At 44.0% G+C, this 16,622-nt stretch overlaps 1 protein-coding gene across 1 annotated transcript; it reads right to left on the bottom strand.

Annotated features, from left to right (window-relative positions):
* On the bottom strand, nucleotides 1–1,049 carry LOC124659427 (vegetative cell wall protein gp1-like). Its single transcript, XM_047197302.1, has 2 exons — nucleotides 387–1,049; nucleotides 1–280 (listed from the first exon to the last, which is right to left on the bottom strand). The coding sequence occupies exons 1-2, from the start codon at nucleotides 1,047–1,049 to the stop codon at nucleotides 197–199; spliced, it is 747 nt and encodes a 248-aa protein (XP_047053258.1). The 3' UTR covers nucleotides 1–196.
* Nucleotides 1,050–16,622: the final 15,573 nt, after the last annotated feature.

Below are 16,622 nucleotides of genomic sequence, written 5' to 3'. Positions count from 1 at the left end.
GAACTAAAGAAGACAATGCCGGTATTCAATTCAGAAAAAAAATACATGCAAAACACGTCAAAAAAAAACTGTTTATTACAAGCCCCGAATAAATCATAATTCCCTACCAGAAACAAGAGGAATGATCGAATCATGAGGTGTGATACATGAATAAAATCGACGGACGGATGAATGGATCTCTATATATGCTTCACTTTCACCACGCTACTGACAGCAAAAGCGCAACCACGGCGGTCTGCACCACGAAACCCCATTGCACGTACTGCCGGCTGCTCCCGCTCTGCACAAAGAACAGATTCAAAAACATTTGACATGAGTTGATCTTTCGTTGATTCATTCGTTTTGTCGGTAAGAAAGTAAGAAAAAAATTGATTGAGACGCGTTACCAGATCGTTGGCGGAGGGTGCCGGGCCAGACACGTCCTCCACGGTGGGCTCCGGCGCGACGGGCGCCGGCGGGCTGAGTGGCTCGGGAGCAGGGGCGGGCGCCTTCTTCTTGCCGCTCTTCTTCCTCTTGTGCTTGTTCTTGCTCTTGGACGGGGCTTCGGCGGGTGGGAGCACGGCGGGTGCCATGGCCGCGGGCGGAGTTGCCGCCACCGGTGGCAGCACCGCGGGTGCTTGGGCCGGGGCAGCCGCGGGCGGTAGCGTCGCCGGCGGTGGCGTCACGGGAGGAGGCGCGGAGACAGGCGGGGGTACGACAGGCGGTGGTGTCACCGGCGGGGGAGTGACAGGCGGTGGTGTGACAACAGGCGGCGGCGCGGACACGGGCGCGACGACGGGAGGCGGCTTGACCGGCGCGACTGCGGGAGGCGGCTTGACCGGCGCGACTGCGGGAGGCGGCTTTACCGGGGCGACGGGGGCGACGGGGGCGACGGGGGTGGCAGTGGGAGCGGGAGTCGCCGGCACGGGAGGGGCTTGGGCCGGCGCTGTCGGCACTGGTACGGGAACAGGCGGGGCAGGCGCCGCGGTGGGCGACGTCTGCGCCGAGGCGGCAGCCAGGAGGGCGGCGAGCACGAGGAGGAGGCGCCATGGCGCAAGCTGCAGCGCCATGATGCAGTTGCTCGACGTGTACTTGGCAATGGGATCTGTGGCTGAAGCTCCGTGTGCTGCCGCTGAGTTTGCCGGATCTGGAGGAGGAGAGTATATATGTAGTAGGAGTAGATGGACTGGAAGTGAGCGGCGATCGCGTGGAAGGTGGACGTTGGTTGGGTCGTCGGGGTTGGCTTGGGAGTGAAGGGAGGCGGGGCGGGTGGGTGCGCGCGACGCGACGGCGGGAAAGGTGACGCCGCAACGAACCCCGGCCTGTGCAGATCGCATGCACGCTGATTGCCTCCCAATCTTTTTCTTCCTTGTCTGACCAAACAAGAAATCAGAATTGCCTTTTTCGCATCCTGACATTTAGCATTTTCTATATTTTTTTACAAAAGGAACAATTGGTTGCAGTTGCCATTTAGCATTTACTATATTGTTTTATAAAAAAACAATTGGTTGCAGTTGTATATACTACTTTCTCCGTTCTTTCTGTATCTAGAAGTGTATACAACTAAACCATCAATAACTAAGAGCTCTTTTAATTCATAGGATATAAAAAGCATAGGAATAGGAAAAGCATAGAATTAAGATGTTATGCCTATTTGAATCGTATGAAAACATAAAGTGTGTTTCATTCTAGTAAAGAAATTTTTCATTGTGTATATGACCTAACATTTTTTTTCTATAGGAATTATACTACTCCATCTGTTTTATAAATAGATATCTGAGGTTTGTCTAAATCTGGATGTATATAGAGACTAAATAGCGTCTAGATACATCTAGATTCAGATAAATCTCAGAGGTTTATTTATAGACAGAGGTAGTACAAGATTCCTCGAGAATTACGCTCTTACTTTCTATAGGATATGTTCTATAAATCAAACAACCTATGTACAATTTTTTCATATGATCAAAATTCTACATAATTTCTATACAAATCCTATGAATCAAAGTAGCTCTAATATGAAACTGAAGGGCTACTATATATAATTTCAGAAATGAGAAAAATATAACCTATTATAAATTACTCGAAACAACATGCATGTAACTCGCACGCTGAAATTGCTACAAATACCCTCATTCTACCTAGTTCATCCGTTTGATATTAGGTATCACTGATTTACTATAGATTTGTACTAAATGAGCGATAACTAATATGAAATGTAGTGATGTGTTATCTCAGTTCCACTAAGTATTTTTCTATTTTGCACATGCATCACTGCTAAAATACTCCATTTCATATAGTCCCTAAATCTCACGGTAATGCATTCCAGAGTCTCTATTATAGTTCTCATCGTGCGTAAAGACGAAATCATTTATTAAGACAACAGACTAGTTCGAAGAATAAACCTATATTCCAGGCAATAATTGATGGAACTCAAATTTAATCGTGTAGTGAAACTAAATTTAGCTACCTGTTCGATTGGTGATAAGCTGATGTGATGGATCAATATCAATAGATGGACATGGACGGTTGCTGTGGCGGATCTCCAAGCCGGTGGAGCGATAGGATAGTGACAAGATGCCAGCAGCTAGCCAGCTGTTCTACTTTCCTAGTTATTTCTTGCACTTTACGATTAGCAACGCAGTCTTCTACAAAGAAAATGTTGATCAAAGCAGAGTGGGAGGAATGTTTTGTTACACGCATAGGTTGGATAAACTTGTGGCATGCAACTATATATTATGTGTAAACGTTTTCCGGCGCATGGATGCTCTTAAGGTTCTTTTGTTTGGTGAAGGTATGTAAAGGTGACATGTCACCTTTAAATAAACAGATCTATACACTCTCAATTGCTTGGTCTGCACGGAAAACCAGCACACACGCACGGAGAACACATAGTAGGACGTGTCACAAAATGATTGATTTATATATGCACTTGATTGTCATGAGAGTTAATTAACGTACTTGTGAGTTCAAAGTTATGATGGATCTGACCTGCCAGTATAACCCCCCCCCCCCCGCCGCCGCCTCCCCCACCCCTCTCCTCTCTCCTCGCCGTCCCCTGAGGCTGCCGCCGGCGAAGCGTGGCACAACCGGTGATCGGGTCCCCTGGTGCGGCGGAATGGAGGCAGGCCTCCGCGCTGGGGGGATGGCCCCGGCATCTGCCGGCGCGGCCCCCCTCTCCCTCCCTCTCCTCGGCCTCGCCGGTGCTTGGGTGGCTGCGGGGTGCTGCTCCTCGTCCAGGTCTGGGACCACGGTAGCAAGGGCGGCGGCCCTAGATGGTGGAGATGGCGTCGACCTGGCGGCAGGTGGCGGGCGTCCGGTGCTACTGACCATGGCACCGTGGTGGTGGTCTTCTCTTTCGCCGGAGGAGATCGGCTAGTTGTGTGGCTAGCTTTGGCGGATCTCGCGATCCGTCGTCTAGCTCCCGATGCCGGGGCGTAGCTACCGGTGAAAGCCGGCCCAGACTTCGGTCATGGCGGATGATGGCGGCGAAGTTCGTTGTTACCTTGTTGAAGGCATTGTATATGCAGTCTGCGTTATTCGCCTAGGCTGCTCCAGGGGAAACCCTAGACCCGGGTCTCCCGGATCGGACGATGGCGGCGTGCAGCGCCGTTCTACATGTTGGGGCATTGTTTTTGGAGTAGGCAACAGATGGTGGTGGTGCTGAGGTGGAGCGGTGTGTTTTTGCTGTGTCGGTGTTTGTCGAGTCTCCGCGGCATGGTGCAGTGGTGTCTCGGAGATGGATGCAGTGTGATGGACGCGCGCAGGATGGTGGTGTCGTCTGGCGCCGTGGCGGCATCGATGGCAGGCCTGGCATGGTCAATGCGATGATCTCTCTTGAAGATGGAGTCGAGGAAGACAGCGGTAGCAACTTCTATGGCGTGTGCGTTGGCGTGCGCTGAGAGTCTGCTTGACTGGATGTGCTTCTCATCTGCTATTGGGCGGCCTGGGAAGGCATTTCGTTTTTTGGATGATGTGAGTTGGTGAATTGTCACCCCCTTCATCCCTCTGTTGGTTTAGCGAGGTGGCTTCAAGTTTGATCTTTTGTATTGCTCTTGTAAGGTATTGTGAATAATCTAATAAAAAGGCCGTGTGCATCCCTTGGATGCAGAAGCTGAGGTGGTATGTTCCCCATTTCGGAAAAACTCCAGGAAAAAGAGACGATCGGGAGGCGGCCAAGATAAACCCATCTAGGGTTTTCATCCCCTTCAAAGTTAACGCCAGTCCGCTCCACCTTTGGTGATTTTGGGCCTTAGAGGTAGGGGAGCTGAATGAGTTGAACCAGAGGCACCAAAAGGGGAGCTCCTATTTAGAGCTAAACGGGTCATTAATTATCGAGTCTACGTGCATCCCCTAGTTTCTTTAGGCTCAACCCAGTATCGTTTTGCACAAACTCTTTACTCTGTTTATGTTATAAACGTTCTTTAGGCTCAACCCAGTATCGTTTTGCACAAACTCTTTACTCTGTTTATGTTATAAACGCGACAAGCAAATAACGAATAACGATAAAGGAACACACGCAGGACAAACAAGATTTTAACGTGGAAACCCCTCTCCAACAAAGAGAGGTAAAAAACCACAGGCGCCAGCCAGCAAAACTTCACTATATCAGAGAGTGTTGACAAATACCGTGGGATATCTTATATTCTGATAAACCGTAGCCGACGGCTTACCAGATTTATATATAGACGGTGGCATCGATCCGTACCCCGGGGGGGCTCGCTCCGCTCGTCGGAAGTTAGCCTCTCTTTAGAATGAATTTGGATCACAATACAACAAACTCCACCTTGAGACAAATTCGATCTTGTAGCATGAACTTCAATAATCTCCTGAACAAACAAAGAAACCCTTGCTGGCGCCAACAGCCACTTGGGCCAAACAGTTATACCAACCAAGTTCGAGCAAAGCTCCAACTTGGATACATGAACTGGCTTTGATATCATATCAGTAGGATTATCATAAGTACTTATATTGTATACCTTCAGTTTATCTTGTGCAACAATATCGCGAATATAATGGTACTTGATATCAATGTGCTTTGTCCTCTCATGGAACATTTGTTCTTTAGTAAGGTATGATACGTCTCAAACGTATCTATAATTTCTTATGTTCCATGCTACTTTTATGACAATACTCACATGTTTTATACACACTTTACATCATTATTATGCATTTTCCGGCACTAACCTATTGACAAGATACCGAAGAGCCAGTTGTTGTTTTCTGCTGTTTTTGGTTTCAGAAATCCTACAAAGGAAATATTCTCGGAATTGGACGAAATCAACGCCCAGGGTCTTATTTTTCCACGGAGCTTCCAGAAGACCGAAGAGCATACGAAGTGGGGCCACGAGGGGCTGTAACCATAGGGCGGCGCGGCCAGCATGGGGCCCGCGCCAGCCTATGGTGTGGGGCCCCTGCGCCGCCTCCGACTCTACCCTTCCGCCTACTTATACTCTCCGTCGCGAAAACCCTATTACCGAGAGCCATGATACGGAAATAGTTCCAGAGACGCCGCCGCCGCCAATCCCATCTCGGGGGATTCAGGAGATCGCCTCCGGCACCTCGCCGGAGAGGGGAATCATCTCCCGGAGGACTCTACATCACCATGATCGCCTCCGAACTGATGTGTGAGTAGTTCATCCTTGGACTATGGGTCCATAGCAGTAGCTAGATGGTTGTCTTCTCCTCATTGTGCTATCATGTTAGATCTTGTGAGCTTCCTATCATGATCAAGATCGTCTATTTGTAATGCTACATGTTGTGTTTGTTGGGATCCGATGAATATGGAATACTATGTCAAGTTGATTATCAATCTATCATATATGTGTTGTTTATGTTCTTGCATGCTCTCCGTTGCTAGTAGAGGCTCCGGCCAAGTTGATACTTGTAACTCCAAGAGGGAGTATTTATGCTCGATAGTGGGTTCATGCCTCCATTGAATCCGGGACAGTGACAGAAAGTTCTAAGGTTGTGGATGTGTTGTTGCCACTAGGGATAAAACATCAATGCTTTGTCTAAGGATATTTGTGTTGATTACATTACGCACCATATTTAATGCAATTGTCTGTTGTTTGTAACTTAATACTGGAAGGGGTGCGGATGTTAACCTGAAGGTGTACTTTCTAGGCATAGATGCATGCTGGATAGCGGTCTATGTACTTTGTCGTAATGCCCTGATTAAATCTCATAGTAGTCATCGTGATATGTATGTGCATTGTTATGCCCTCTCTATTTGTCAATTGCCCAACTGTAATTTGTTCACCCAACATGCTATTTATCTTATTGGAGAGACACCACTAGTGAACTGTGGACCCCGGTCCATTCTTTTACATATGAAATACAATCTACCGCAAACTCGTTCTTTCTTGTTCTTCGCAAACAAACATCATTTTCCACACCATACGTTTAATCCTTTGTTTACAGCAAGCCGGTGAGATTGACAACCTCACTGTTACGTTGGGGCAAAGTATTTTGATTGTGTTGTGCAGGTTCCACATTGGCGCCGGAATCCCTGGTGTTGCGCCGCACTACACTCCGTCACCAACAACCTTCACGTGGCCTTTGACTCCTACTGGTTCGATGACCTTGGTTTCTTACTGAGGGAAAACTTGCTGCTGTACGCATCACACCTTTCTCTTGGGATTACCAACGGACGTGTGTTTCACGCGCCATCAAGCATATTTTCTGGCGCCGTTGCCGGGGAGATCAAGACACGCTGCAAGGGGAGTCTCCCACATCCAATCTCTTTACTTTGTTTTTGTCTTACTTTACTTTACTTTACTTTATTTACTGCTTTGTTTGCTCTTTATATCAAAAATACAAAAAAATTAGTTACTAGCTTTACTTTATTTACTGTCTTGTTTGCATTCTCTATATTAAAAACACAGAAAAATTAGTTACTTGCATTTACTTTATTTTGTTATCATGTCTAGTCCTGCACTTGTTACTCCGTCACCCGAGGAATTGATCTTTACTTTTAAACAAGGAAGTGAGGAGAGTTTTGAAGAAGCTTGGTCTAGAATTTTGGATTTTTATGGTAAAACAGAACCTAGAATGACTCTAAGTTTGCTTCTTAGTAATTTTTATTTTGGGCTTATTGTTCGCTATAGATATGCTTTGGATGCTTTAGTGGGAGGAGATTTCGTTCACTCCAATGGGGATCAAGCTTTTAATGCCATAAAGAAATTGGTTACATCATCTAGCTCAGCTAGTAATTTCGATTCATCTCTTGCTAGTATTTATGATAGATTAAACACTCTTGAAACAAATATATCTTGTTTAAAAGAAGGGTACAACCAGATTCTTGAATATTATGATTATGTTCCAGTAAATTTTAAACCTTCAATGTGGATCCCTACTATTAAAGTTGCTATTTGTGGTGAAACTTTTTATGCTCGTTGTGATATTATGTCTGAGTTTTGCCTTATGCCTAAAAGTATCTATGAATCTTTGACACTATGGGAACTTACTGAAGGTGGAGAAGGAATAACTCTTATCGATAATTCCGTTATAATTCCCGAGGGGATAGGCGAAGGCGTGTTCACAACCTTTCTTGGAAGAACGGTATCCACTGATTACCTTGTTATTGAATGTGTAGGGACAGGACAAATCACACTTGGAAGATCCCTGCTGAAACTCTTGGGAGCAACCATAGATGTGGGAAAAGGCACTCTAAATTTTACTTCTACACCTGGATGCGGTCAAGTATTTCCTAGACCAAAGAGTAAGAATAAGAGTAAGAAGGATAGGCGCAAAGCCCTTGGTAATAATGTTAATGCTTCATCTCTTGATAACACTTGATTCACACTTTCTGCGCCTAGCTGAAAGGCGTTAAAGAAAAGCGCTTATGGGAGACAACCCATTATTTTACTTCTGCACTTTTGTTTTATATTTGAGTCTTGGAAGGTGTTACTACTGTAGCAACCTCTCCTTATCTTTACTTTATTGCATTGTTGTGCCAAGTAAAGTCTTTGATAGTAAGGTTAATACTAGATTTGGTTACTGCGCAGAAACAGATTTCTTACTATCAAGAAATTGAGTAGCCCCTCTGTAGGTAACTCAGAAAAATCTGCCAATTTACGTGCGTGATCCTCAGATATGTACGCAACTTTCATTCAATTTGAGCTTTTTCATCTGAGCAAGTTAAGTGCCCCTAAAAAATCCGTCTTTACGGACTGTTCTGTTTTGACAGACTCTGCCTTTTATTTCGCATTGCCTGTTTTGCTATGTTGGATGGATTTATTTGTTCCATTGACTTTCAGTAGCTTTGTGCAATGTCCAGAAGTGTTAAGAATGATTATGTCACCACTGAATATGTGAATTTTCGATTATGCACTAACCCTCTAATGAGTTTGTTTTGAGTTGGGTGTGGAGGAAGTTTTCAAGGATCAAGAGAGGAGGATGATACAATATGATCAAGAAGAGTGAAAAGTCTAAGCTTGGGGATGCCCCCGTGGTTCATCCCCGCATATTTCAAGAAGACTCAAGCATCTAAGCTTGGGGATGCCCAAGGCATCCCTTCTTCATCGACAACTTATCAGGTCACCTCTAGTGAAACTATATTTTTATTCCGTCACATCTTATGTGCTTTACTTGGAGCGCCTGTATGTTTTTATCTTTGTTTTTGTTTGAATAAAATCGGATCCTAGCATTCCTTGTGTGGGAGAGAGACACGCTCCGCTGTTGCATATGAACACTTGTGTTCTTAGCTTTACTTTTAATGTTCATGGCGAAGGTTGAAACTGCTTCGTTCATTGTTATATGGTTGGAAACAGAAAATGCTTCATGTGGTAATTGGTATAATGTCTTGAATAATTTGATACTTGGAAATTTTTGTGCTCAAATAGATCATGTTTAAGATCTTGCATCATGTACTTTGTACCCATTAATGAAGAACTACCATAGAGTTTGTTGAAATTCGGTTTGCATGATTGGTCTCTCTAAAATCTAGATATTTTCTGGTTAAGGTGTTTGAACAACAAGGAAGACAGTGTAGAGTCTTATAATGCTTGCAATATGTTCTTATGTAAGTTTTGCTGTACCGGTTCATACTTGAGTTTGCTTCAAACAACCTTGCTAGCCAAACCCTTGTATTGAGAGGTAATACTTCTCGTGCATCCAAAACCTTGAGCCAAAAACTATGTCATTTGTGTCCACCATACCTACCTACTACATGGTATTTCTCTGCCATTCCAAAGTAAATTACTTGAGTGTTACCTTTAAAATTCTATTCTTTGTCTTTGCAATATATAGCTCATGGGAAAATAGCTTAAAAAACTATTGTGGTATTGAATGTGTTACTTATGTATCTTATTTCTTATAAGTTGCTTGTTGAGCGGTAACCATGTTTCTGGGAACGCCATCAACTATTACACCTTTGTTGAATATCATGTGAGTTGCTATGCATGTTCGTCTTGTCTGAAGTAAGGGTGATTTATCATGATCAAATGGTTTGAGTATGCATATTGTTAGAGAAGAACATTGGGCCGCTAACTAAAGCCATGAATCATGGTGGAAGTTTCAGTTTGGACATCAATCCTCAATCTCTTATGAGAATATTATATGTTGTTGAATGCTTATGCATTAAAGAGGAGTCCATTATCTGTTGTCTATGTTGTCCCGGTATGGATGTCCTAAGTTGAGATATATCAAAAACGAGAAATTGAATGCGATCTATCTCCTTGTACCTTTGTACAGGCGACATAGAGGTACCCCTTTGTGACACATGGTTGAAACATATGTTATGCAATGATAATCCATGTAAATCCAAGCTAATTAGGACAAGGTGCAAGCACTATTGGTACTCTATGCATGAGGCTTGCAACTTATAGGATGTCTTATGCATAACACATATGAATTATTACTACCGTTGACAAAATTGTTTCTATGTTTTCAAAATGAAAAGCTCTAGCACAAAAACAGTAATCCATGCTTCCCTCTGCGAAGGGTCTTTCTTTTACTTTATGTTGAGTCAGTTTACCTACTTCTTTCTACCTTAGAAGCAAACACTTGTGTCAACTGTGTGCATTGATTCCTACATACTTGCTTATTTGCATTCATCATATTACTTTGTGTTGACAATTATCCATGAGATATATCCATGAGATAAACATGTTGAAGTTGAAAGCAACTGCTGAAACTTATATCTTCCTTTGTGTTGTTTCAAAGCTTTCTACTAAGAATTTATTGCTTTATGAGTTAACTCCTATGCAAGTCTTATTGATGCTTGTCTTGAAAGTACTATTCATGAAAAGTCTTTGCTATATGATTCAGTTGTTTAATCATTGTCTTTACCATTGCTTCGAATCACTTCATTCATCTCATATGCTTTACAATAGTGCTTCGAATCATTATCCTTGTTATCGTTTACCTACTCGAGGGCGAGTAGGAACTAAGCTTGGGGATGCTTGATACGTCTCAAACGTATCTATAATTTCTTATGTTCCATGCTACTTTTATGAAAATACTAACATGTTTTATAAACACTTTACATCATTATTATGCATTTTCCGGCACTAACCTATTGACAAGATGCCGAAGAGCCAGTTGCTGTTTTCTGCTGTTTTTGGTTTCAGAAATCCTACAAAGGAAATATTCTCGGAATTGGACGACATCAACGCCCAGGGTCTTATTTTTCCACGGAGCTTCCATAAGACCGAAGAGCATACGAAGTGGGGCCACGAGGGGCCGTAACCATACGGCGGCGCGGCCAGCATGGGGCCCGCGCCGGCCTATGGTGTGGGGCCCCTGCGCCGCCTCCGACTCTGCCCTTCCGCCTACTTATACTCTCCGTCGCGAAAACCCTATTACCGAGAGCCACGATACGGAAATAGTTCCAGAGACGCCGCCGCCGCCAATCCCATCTCGGGGGATTCGGGAGATCGCCTCCCGGCACCTCGCCGGGAGAGGGGAATCATCTCCCGGAGGACTCTACATCACCATGATCGCCTCCGGACTGATGTGTGAGTAGTTCATCCTTGGACTATGGGTCCATAGCAGTAGCTAGATGGTTGTCTTCTCCTCATTGTGCTATCATGTTAGATCTTGTGAGCTGCCTATCATGATCAAGATCGTCTATTTGTAATGCTACATGTTGTGTTTGTTGGGATCCGATGAATATGGAATACTATGTCAAGTTGATTATCAATCTATCATACATGTGTTGTTTATGTTCTTGCATGCCCTCCGTTGCTAGTAGAGGCTCTGCCAAGTTGATACTTGTAACTCCAAGAGGGAGTATTTATGCTCGATAGTGGGTTCATGCCTCCATTGAATCCGGGACGATGTGACGAAAGTTCTAAGGTTGTGGATGTGTTGTTGCCAATAGGGATAAAACATCAATGCTTTGTCTAAGGATATTTGTGTTGATTACATTACGCACCATACTTAATGCAATTGTCTGTTGTTTGCAACTTAATACTTGGAAGGGGTGCGGATGCTAACCTCGAAGGTGGACTTTTTAGGCATAGATGCATGCTCGGATAGCGGTCTATGTACTTTGTTGTAATGCCCCGATTAAATCTCATAGTAGTCATCGTGATATGTATGTGCATTGTTATGCCCTCTCTATTTGTCAATTGCCCAACCGTAATTTGTTCACCCAACATGCTATTTATCTTATTGGAGAGACACCACTAGTGAACTGTGGACCCCGGTCCATTATTTTACATATGAAATACAATCTCACTGCAAACTCGTTCTTTCTTGTTCTTCGCAAACAAACATCATTTTCCACACCATACGTTTAATCCATTGTTTACGAGCAAGCCGATGAGATTGACAACCTCATCGTTACGTTGGGGCAAAGTATTTTGATTGTGTTGTGCAGGTTCCACATTGGCGCCGGAATCCCTGGTGTTGCGCCGCACTACACTCCGTCACCAACAACCTTCACGTGGCCCTTGACTCCTACTGGTTCGATGACCTTGGTTTCTTACTGAGGGAAAACTTGCTGCTGTACGCATCACACCTTCCTCTTGGGGTTCCCAACGGACGTGTGTTTCACGCGCCATCAAGGTATATGGCACTCTGACTGTCAGAAAACAAGTTACTGCAAGAATCATCTCCACAAAACTTAGCATACAAACCTTTCAACCAAACAGACTCTTTGCAAGCTTCAGCAATAGCCATATATTCTGCTTTAGTTGTAGATTGAACAACAATAGGTTGTAACGCTGCCTTCCAACTCACAGCACATTCACCAACAGTGAACGCATAACCTGTGAGGGACCTCCTCTTATCCAAATCGGCAGCATAATCTGAATCCGCATAGCATGTGAGTCCCTCACTGGTCTTGCCAAACTTCAAGCAAGCTTTGGATGTGCCACGAAGGTACCTGAAAATCCACTGAACATCTTTCCAATGTTCTTTACCAGGATTAGCCATGTATCGACTAACCAAACTGATAGCATATGATAAATCGGGGCGAGAACAAAGACATTGCAATGCCAACAATTCGAAGTGAGGAGCAATTGGTGTACTAATAGACTTCGCATCATCCATATTAAAATGATGAAGAACTTTCTGAATGTAATTTTGCTGACTAAGAGATAACACACTAGATTTTATGTCTCTTGTAATTTTCATACCTAGTATTTTCTTAGCAGCACCAAGATCCTACATCTTAAATTCACTACTTAATTGTGCTTTCAAAGTAGTGATCTCTATCTTGCTCTTGGCAGCAATCAAAATATCATCAACATATAAAAACAAGTATATAGGTGATCCATTAACAAACTTGATGTAAACACAGCTATCATACTGAGATCTCTTAAAATCATGTGCAAGCGTAAATGAATCAAACCTTTTGTACCATTGTCTTGGGAACTGTTTTAGACCATAAAGGGACCTCTTCAACTGGTAAACAAGATCCTCCTTACCAGGCACAACAAAATCTTCAGGTTGGTCCATGTATATCTCCTCCTCAAGCTCACCATGCAGAGCAGTCTTTACATCTAGCTGCTCAAGCTCAAGATCATGCATAGCCACAATACCAAAGAATGCACGAATGGAACTATGATTCACAACCGGAGAGAATACATCATTGTAATCAATACCTGGAATTTTGCTGAAACCTTGTGCTACTAACCTTGTCTTAAACCTCGGAGGCTCATTATGAGACAAATCTTTCTTTCTTTTAAATATCCTCTTACAGCGTACAACCTTCTTTTGTTTAGGCAAGCGCACAACAAACCATGTACCATTCTTGTCAAGCGATTGCATCTCCTCTTGCATAGCAGAAACCCACTTGACGCGATCATCGGATGCAACGGCCTCAGCATATGTAGCAGGTTCAGTATCATGCTCAACCTGTTCAGCACAACTCAAAGCATGATTCATAAGATTACACTCTTCAATTAAAAGAGGATGTGGACCAATGTTACGCCTCGGTATATTAGCATCCATCTGAAAGAACATCTCTCATATTATGTTTTGTGTGTTTGATGTCAATGTATGTGATACACTAATGTTTGTTGAAGTGGTACAGGGATTATATAGATACATTTGTATGTGTGTTGGATGTGGTCAGTGCTGTCAAAAAGAATCAGCAAAAAGTTCATCGAGGTCGGATAATCCGGGCCGGATATTTCCAAAATATCCGGCCCCCAGATTTTCGGCTAAGGACTTGAGGAAAAGCAGCTCAGTATAGGGGCCGGACAATTGCCCGGATATTGTCCCGGTTTTGTCCCAGGGCCGTATTATCCGGGCCGGACATTTCAGGAATATCCGGCCCCCTCGAAAACGGCTAAGGACCTGAAGAAAAGCAAGTCTGGATAGTGGCCGGATATTTGGCTGGACATTGTCCTGGTTTTGTACCAGGAGGCCGGATTATCCGGGGGGCGGATTATCCGGCCCGAACTTAGGCCAGATTATCCGGCCCCCCGGAAGGCCCAACGGCTGGATTTTGGGGAGGGGTATTTATACCCCTCTTCTTCTTCCTTCCCCCTTGCTCAATCATTGCTCAAGAAATCGCCAAGCTTCACCTCCATTAGAGCCACCTCAAGAAACACAAGATTTGCAAGATCTCCTTCCTCCCCCAACCAAAGCTCTTGATCTTTGGAGATTCGAAGGAGAAGCCACCGATCTACATCCTCACCGAAGCGTTTTTCATTTCCCCCTCATTTGTTTGAGGGATCTCATGCTAGTTTTCCTATGGGATTTCTACTTTCGTGCCCTCGGGTCCTTAGTTGTGCTCAGTTTTCCCCAGCCCCTTAGTTTTTCCTCAGTTTTCCCCAAGACCTTGTCTGAAACCCGCAGAAGGAGCTCGGACGGAAGGAATCCCGTTTAGTTGACGTTGGTTGGTGCCGGCAAGTGGGGCCGCTGTTGGTGCCCCGCAGTGGACACGTCTTCACTTATCCAGATCATCGTGGGACCCACAACTTGTCCACGTTAGTGCGCCGGACCCACAGCTTACCCAGGTGACCGTTGCAAAATGGGAGCCCGAGCCAGCCCGTGCCCGTGCCATTGCTTCCCCTTTCTTTCCCCGCGCCCCATTGTTCTTCTTCTCCGCCAGCGGCAGCCCTTCTCCGGCAGGCGGGTGATGTCTAGTTTCTCTTCGACCTCCCGTTCTTCATGGCCGCAGTATGGACCCGTGCCTTTGACAAGATGCCCTGACCGCCCACGCCGAGAGCCTCTGAAGCGGTCGATCTGTAAGACGGACGAGAATGGCAACCGTGGACGTGAGTTCCTTGCATGCGAGAGCTTGCCATATAGAGAGGGGGATAAGGTTAGATCTCGCTCCAATTTCTCTCTATTTTCTTGCTATTCCCTCGAATTTGGGATTTAGGGTTCCCGTTGTTGTTTTCAGATCCTGAAGAAATGCAGGCATTTCGAGTGGATCGATGTGTACGTTCGGAGGCTTCAATTGCAGGAATCAATTGGCGCTATTGGGGAGCGCAATTTGGGAGGGGGGACTTGCTGTAGAGAAGGCGGCGAGAGAGGAGCCGTTCCGATTATGCCTAATGCTCCCAATGTAGGACTGGAGGAAGTGAAGGGAGAACTGAAGAAAATGAACAAGCGGTTAAGGCAGCTGATCGAGTTGAAGAAGCAAGCTAATCCGATGGCTGGTTGTTTTTTCGTTGTATAATTGCGATCGGATTCTTATCATTGCTCACCAGGCGCTAGAAGTTGTTACAAGGGATACCTTGTTACAAATTCATTATTTAGTTACATGTACTTGTAGTTGTTTTCATAGTTAGTGTGTGCATTCACCGAAATTACCAACTATATTGGAATACTAAAAAAAGTTGATAATTATACCACTTTTGGGCCGTTTCAAATTACTAAAACGCCAAAACTATATGGGATCCCCTAAAAGAAAAAGGAAAGCGAAAGATAGTTGATAATTGTTAGAGGGGTGACAATAATGCATTCACCGAAATCCGCAAATATGTATGCCTCATGTTTATACCGAAATTATACCACTTTTGGGCCGTTTCAAATTACCGAAACTATATGCCAAAACTATATCCCCTAAAAGAAAAAGGAAAGCGAAAGATGGTTGATAATTGTTAGAGGGGTGACAATAATGCATTCACCAAAATCCGCAAATATGTATGCCTCATGTTTATACCGAAATTATACCACTTTTGGGCCGTTTCAAATTACCGAAACTATATGCCAAAACTATATCCCCTAAAAGAAAAAAGGAAAGCGAAAGATGGTTGATAATTGTTAGAGCGGTGACAATAATGCATTCACCGAAATCCGCAAATATGTATGCCTCATGTTTATACCGAAATTATACCACTTTTGGGCCGTTTCAAATTACCGAAACTATATGCCAAAACTATATCCCCTAAAAGAAAAAGGAAAGCGAAAGATGGTTGATAATTATTAGAGCGGTGACAATAATGCATTCACCGAAATCCGCAAATATGTATGCCTCATGTTTATACCGAAATTATACCACTTTTGGGCCGTTTCAAATTACCGAAACTATATGCCAAAACTATATCCCCTAAAAGAAAAAGGAAAGCGAAAGATAGTCGATAATTGTTAGAGGGGTGACAATAATGCATCCACCGACGAGAGAGAGAGAGAGGGGTGGCCACGAAGAGAGAGAGAGGGGTGGCCACGAAGAGACGGGGAGGGGTATACTGCCCGTTAGATCAGTTGATCAACGGTTCGTGGAGTCGATCCGTGTGACAACGGCTCAACCAATCGGGGATAAGTTTGGGCTTCTGAGAGCATTTGTGACAGAACTTGAGGTTAAAACTGAGTAGTACTAACAATCCAAGGGCACATAAATAGTAAATAGACTAAGGGATTCAAACAAAAAGAATTACAAAATGAAAAATGTGTGTTTTGTACAATATAATTCATATTGGGCTACATCAAATTATTTGCAATTCAAATATACATGAGTGTGACAATTATGGCATCATTTAGACAAACTATGTTTTTGGGGAAGATGTTTTGCAAAGGGGTTTGAGTGGAAAACCATGCATCTTCATAGCTACACTAGTGATTCGAGAAGTGGCAATTTGTGGTAAAACTTGATTTATATATGTTTGTTAAGGTTTTCTTGGTGGCAGGTTGCGTAGGAAGACTCCATGAGTAGGTGCCACTATGTTTTTATTTTTTTGAATTTTTTTGCGCATGAAATGCCTCAATTAGATATGTTAATCTCATTTGTTGACTCTCTG

This window comes from Lolium rigidum, chromosome 6, assembly GCF_022539505.1.
Source record: "Lolium rigidum isolate FL_2022 chromosome 6, APGP_CSIRO_Lrig_0.1, whole genome shotgun sequence".
In the NCBI taxonomy this organism is placed as follows: Eukaryota; Viridiplantae; Streptophyta; class Magnoliopsida; order Poales; family Poaceae; genus Lolium; species Lolium rigidum.
Note: the sequence above shows the minus strand (reverse complement) of the source record. Positions and strands in the feature narration are given on the sequence as shown.

Excerpts from the sequence above, each read along its gene's own strand:
- LOC124659427 (XM_047197302.1), bottom strand. The coding sequence starts at position 1,049 with ATGGCGCTGCAGCTTGCGCCATGGCGCCTCCTCCTCGTGCTCGCCGCC. Across the intron at positions 281-386 it reads CACCCTCCGCCAACGATCTG|AGCGGGAGCAGCCGGCAGTA; the intron begins GTAACGCGTCTC and ends TTCTTTGTGCAG.